The 6000-nt window shown below is 50.4% G+C and overlaps 1 protein-coding gene across 1 annotated transcript in view; it reads right to left on the bottom strand.

Annotated features, from left to right (window-relative positions):
• ADCY2 (adenylate cyclase 2) overlaps nt 1-5199 on the bottom strand; it is a 388518-nt gene extending 383319 nt beyond the window's left edge. Inside the window, exon 1 of the mRNA XM_072807368.1 lies at nt 4966-5199. Coding sequence (XP_072663469.1) covers nt 4966-5199 — 234 coding nt within the window. The remainder of the gene's footprint in view (nt 1-4965) is intronic.
• Nucleotides 5200-6000: the final 801 nt, after the last annotated feature.

Consider the following 6000-nt stretch of genomic DNA (forward strand, 5'->3'; position numbering starts at 1 on the left):
CTCCAACAGTAGTATTACCTCTTAAATAGAATGATTTAAAAATATCAGTAAGAACCAGGAAATTTCACATATAGTTCAATCAGAATAATTTCACATGCCACGGTGTTTATGGCAGTGACTTCTGAGACAACAGCCACAAATGGATCCTCTGCTTAATGGGGAAGACACCGGGAATACTGAGCGTAATGAAAATAAATGACGTCCACCTCCCCTGAGCTCATCGTCAGGAAGCAGCTCTACCAAGATTTGTTTTAACATTAAAAGAGAAAAGAACTGATGTGTAACTCCATTACACAGAATAAAAGTTGAGGACGTTGACATCAGTGTGAAATTTCAACAGGAAAACGGCTACTGTGCCAGAACCGGAGCTGGGAATTCTAGATCTGCAGGGATCTCCAGGAAAGTTTCCCAGGAAAAGCCAAATGGCCTGCATCTGGCCCCAGCTCTGCACCTAGGTGACCTTGAAGAAATGAGCTCACCTCTTTGAATCTCAGTGTCCTCATCTGGAATGAATGCCCTTCCAGTTCTTATGTATGTGGCATATTCCTTCACAGCAACAATAAAAATGCAACCACAGAAGACCCGCTAGTGACAATAGCTCCTGGGGGCATATTCTGTGACAGGCATTACTCTAATTACCTCACATGTACTAACTGGGAACATCGTTGCCTTAGAAGGCAGGTACCATTCTATTTTACGAACAAGGAAACTGAGGCATAGAAAGGTTAAACAATTTGCCGAAGATCACAGAGATGGAAAGGGACGAGGCCAAAGGGTTAATGAAGGCAGACGCTCTTGACTATTACCCCCTCTGCCTTTTTAAAGGGAGAAGACTAGGTAGGTACTCTGCATATATTCAACTATGCACTTTAATATACCAAGGATGCTTCTAAAGCTTCTTATTAGCCCTTGAAATCGCAACCACCTTTCCTGCAGAAAATTACAGTTTTTTCCTTATCTTTTGTTTATACCACAGTTAAATTATCACTAAAATGACTTGTGAATTACTGGTTGCAGTTACAAACACCTGCCAAGTAAGATTTTCTTGCATGCATAGAAATTCATAGGGAAGTGTGTCTATAGTTACCTCTACTCCAATTCCTAAGAACACGCACTATTCCCATGCACCCCCAGAATTATGAGACTAGAGGAAGCATGAACACAATTTCCTGCTCCTCAGAGGAGATGCCAGACATATTTAGCCGCCTTCTCCAACCTTCCACCCACCAAGAAGAGTGAAGGATTGAGTTTCTCCTCATTGACATCCTTCCACCCACTGGGGGCGCTGAAATGTTGTCTGGAATAATAAAGCCAATTTCCCTGTACAGTGATGGAGCTTGTTTTGGAAGAATTAAAATTCTTTCTCCAGGTATAGCTAAAAGAAATATTGATATACCTACCCTATAAAAAAAATGCCCAATGCTGGAAAACTGTTTTGGAATGACAAGTACTTATGGTGATTGTTTGGAAAGACCTAGCTCACCAAATCATGTAAAAGCAAGAAAGTAGAAGATCATATCCTCAGTCAAAATCCTGCTCATTATATATTTAATAAAAGTATGTACGCTTATATGGATTTCAATATCATACTCAAACAGAAATCAATTTTGTTGCAATATCTGACTATTTAAAATTTATGGGAATAAAAGTTTTCCATTCCAGTTGAAATATTAACTATTTCTAATCATAACTTTTAGCTAAAACAAATCTGGTTGCAGCCAGCTGGTATTTTGACAAACTGAAAAATGTATGTCAACTTTCCTAACAATGGCAGGCCAATTTTGAGAAAAGCATGCTGATTTTGGACATAATAAATTAGAGGATTTAATTCTGATAGACGGTTTCTGTGCATTTAATAATGGGAACCAGTCCTGAAAAATGAAGTGACATCCTAAGACTTAGAATTTAAAGTCTTGTCTCATCAGTTCCAAGTTTTCTGATCCCAGGTGTCAAGTCTATCTTGCTCATCATGCCCTATACTATATATTTTATATATAATTAAAATGTCCGTGAAAAGCAACAGAAAATAGTTTTCATATTATTAAAATGTTAAAATTCAAGATATCCTATCACATGTCCTATTTATTTCACGTCTAGATAATTCCTCACAATTATGGGGTTAAAGCTATTTAATAGCTTTTATTTAAAAAAATAAAATAAAAAATAAAAACAACAACCCTATTTAACAGCTTATTATGTAGAAAATAATTAAGCGAGATGGTGAAGTTTCAATTCAGAATTTATTTTCACAGTATAATAAATAGACCTCAAGAACTACTTTAACTTCAAGATCAACTGATGCAGATTCATGGACTGATCCTAGGCAGAAATTAAGTGAAATCAGTGTGTGAGTAAGGTCAATTAGGGAAATACCAAGTCAAGACAAAACTGTTTTATTTTTAACAATTCTATCAAATCACTTCAAACAAAGGCAATTACATAAAGCAAAACATCACTGCGTGCTTGGATGATGCCAAGATCATTTTGTAATCCAAGCGTCCTAGGAGAGGATGGATGTGCTTTAAGAAGATTGCCAGACTTTCTCTACTACGAGAACTGATGGAAGTCTAATAGAAACCAAAATCAGGCATATTCATGGGAAAGAAGAAATCTGTCCAAGATTTCAGGCAGCAAAAATAGATCTGCAGAGCTCCTGAATTACATCAGAGCCCAGCTATTCTTGTAAAGCGCTCGAAGGTGGAACCCTGGCCTGGCCCCAAGCGACTATTTCCATCTTCCAGAGGTAGACCTCCTGGAAGCCAAGCTCTGGTCAGTCTGAGAAATGAACTCACCCCACTCGATGTGAACACCATCCCCATTTTTCAATGCTCCATCTTTGACTGTATGAAGAGAGAGTATTTTTTGGAAAGTGGAACTGCTGCGTATGGTATTACTAAAAGCAAAATAGAAATGCGCTGTCCAGAGCTCAGAACCGTCCCAGTCCTTCATAATGCCCATGATCTGAGGATGTTGCCCAGTGCTTCCAGATGTTTCCCAATGGTCCTGCAGCCCCAGTCCCCAGCTGAAGGGAGCCTATCCACCTGCCTGAGTCACACTCCCTGATTCTGGAACATTGAACACCTCAAAAGATTTACACGGTAGTCAGTCCATGAACCAGGTACAGCAAAGCATAGTCGGTGCATTCTGTTGCCTCTGGACATCATCCTGGGCTACAGCCATGCCATGGGAGGTGCTTACTCTGTGCTTAAAACAATTTAGCTGAATGCCAGGAAAGTGTGGAAATGGTTGATTTCTCAGGGAAAAGTAAAGATGCCTGGATAAATTTTTTAAAGGATACCACTCAGCACTTGCACTATGTGAAGGGGAAGGTAAAGGAACTGCGTAAAGACAAATCCAGAGCTTGAAACAATCCAGAGAAGGGTGCCTTCGGCTGGACTACACAGAATCTGAGACAGATCTATTCAAGAACATTGATTTCCCTAAGGTTTAAGAAGTTAAGAGATCTGTATCACAGAAAAGGTGGTGTGTGTAGGGGCGACATGAACTTCACCCTTGTCTTTAAATATATTAATGGTGCTATAAATAGGCCATCACCTGCTCCTCCTTTTCCATTTGGAAGAGAACAAGCCAGAGGGTTTGAATTACACATTCAACGGAATCACAAGCAGCGATGTCCTAGCAAGAACAGATTTCCAGAGGAAAACTGACATGTTTTCTTCTCTGCTAGTACAGGAATGAGGAGGAGCTGCTCTCAGAGACCCTGCCACCAGTCAGAAGAGTGGTGGAGAGAGATAAAGATGCCATTCCTGAGGGCATTCAAGGCTGATTACAAGAGTGTGAGGACTCCCCTGAGCTCACACCCAGAAGAGGTGCTCTCTGCTTTAGATTTTAGGGTAAAAGAACCAGTTTGTGAACCGTGGCATCATCATCTCCTACATTCTTTTTTTTTTTTTTTTATTCTCACCGAATTCCATCAGAAGACAGCACTTCTTGAGTAGTGTGGAGAAAAAGAAAACTTTACTTTTTTAAGAACTCTATGATGATAACAAGTTTTCCCATGCATATTAATTGCGCACCATCTGGCTCAGGATATCAGAAACAAACTGCCAAACACGAAGGACAGCTATTTTGCACAGTGGTGAAATACAAGCAATCATCCACATCTCTGCTCGGTGGACACGAATACGGGTGCATAGTTATATTCTAAGCTACACATATATGTGTATATATATATATACATACACACCATTCAGTAGCGACATCCCCAGATCAACCACTGACCAAAAATATCTCACTGGATAATCGATGCCTGGCACAATCTGCACATGCATAATCATAGGCAGTGCAAAAGTTTGAACCACACAACCAGAATGATCGGTAACAGGAAGTTTACCGCCATCTACAGATTTTCTCTCCCCGCTCAGGGAGCGAGCCAAGGATTCCTGCTTGAAAAATAAAAATTGGCAAAACGGGCATCAGCTGTCGAGTTGCATTCTGCTCCCCGTGCTGGGAGCCACTTTAATGACCTGCACAAAACAGTAAACGCGATCAAGCCCCTCTCTGGAAACCGCAGACTCACAGCAGGCCGACACCCCACGTCTCCGTCTACGGCACTAAGCACACAGGTCGCACGGCAGAGACACCCGATGACCCCTTTCCCGCTCCCACTTGCCCCGCGCTACCCACTTTCCGGGGAGGCCGACTCCAGCGCCGGCCCGGGGCGAGCAGCGGCCTCGGGAAGCCGCCCGGGCGGGGGTCGCGCCGGGGCAGGGGCAGGGGCCGCGGGCGGCGGGGGAGGGGGCGGGGGAGGAGGAGGGGGCGGGGGCGGGCGCTGCCGCCGGGTGCGCGGAGCCGGGGCGAGCACGCGTCGCGTCCGGCCACCCCGGGAGCACCTCGGCAACTTTGTCCCGGGCAGAACCTGCCGGGAAACTTTTCTGTCGCCCGCAGCCCGGGCGAGCCGGGGGGGCCGCGAGCTGCGGGCCGGCCCCGCGGGAGGCCACTCACCAGCCGGAGCGCGAAGAAGACGGCGAGCAGGGCGAGGCAGGCGCCCATGACGATGAGCAGCAGGAAGACGATGAGCGGGTGCTGCTGGCTCATGCAGTAGTAGGACTCGTACAGCCAGTCCCGGGACCGCTGCAGCCCGCCGCCGCCGCCGCCGCCGCCGCCGCCCGCCGCCGCCGCCGCCGCCTCGGCGCGGTCCCGCAGGTAGCGGCGGCGCCGCATCGCCTCCCGCCACATCGGGCCGGCTCGCGGGGCGCCCGCCGAGCGCGCCCGGCCGGGGCTGCGCCGCCCGCGTCCCACCCCCGCGCCGCCTCGGCCCGCGCGGCTGCCGCGCTCCGAGCTGCGCGCTGGGGCCTCCGGCGCGGGCGGAGCTCGGCGCCCCGGGCTGGGCGGCGGCCTCAGGGGCAGCTCCCGGCGCCGCCGCTGCCGCCGCCGCCGCGCGGGAGGGGGCGGGTGCGACCGGGGCCCTCGGCCCGCCTCCCCCCCCCGCGCCGCGCCGCCGGGCCTCCGCCCACCGCCGCCGCCCCCCGACGGCCGGGCCACGCGCAGGGGGCGGCGGGCGGCCGGGGGGGGCCGCGAGGGAGGGGCGCGAGGGAGGGGCGCGCCCGGGCGGGGACCAGCCCTCCTCCGCCCCCCCGCGGTCCGCGGCGGCGGGGCCCGGCCGGGGTGCCCGCTGCCAGCCCCCTCCCCCGCACACGTCCCGCCTCGCTCCGGGGCTGCGGGGGCGCTACCCGCTCCCCACGGCTCCGAGCGCGAAGGGAGGGGCCCGCGGCGGAGGGTGCTCCGCACCCTGGTGCACTAGCTCGGCGCGCGGCGGGGCAGACCGACCCCGGTCCTGGAGGGGCCCCGCCCGGGGGACAGCAGGAACTTCCTCCGGTTCCCGCTCTGCGAGCGCCGGGGAGGGGGCTCTCCTCCCCTCCCCCTCGGCGGGTAGGGGTGTCCCCCCTCCTGCGCTCGGCGCGGCCAGGCTGGGCGCCCGCGGTCCCCCCGCTCCCGCCGAGGGCAGGGGACTTCCCGGGGCGAAGAGGCGCTGGGGCG

Source organism: Canis lupus, chromosome 31, assembly GCF_048164855.1.
Source record: "Canis lupus baileyi chromosome 31, mCanLup2.hap1, whole genome shotgun sequence".
Classification (NCBI taxonomy): domain Eukaryota; kingdom Metazoa; phylum Chordata; class Mammalia; order Carnivora; family Canidae; genus Canis; species Canis lupus.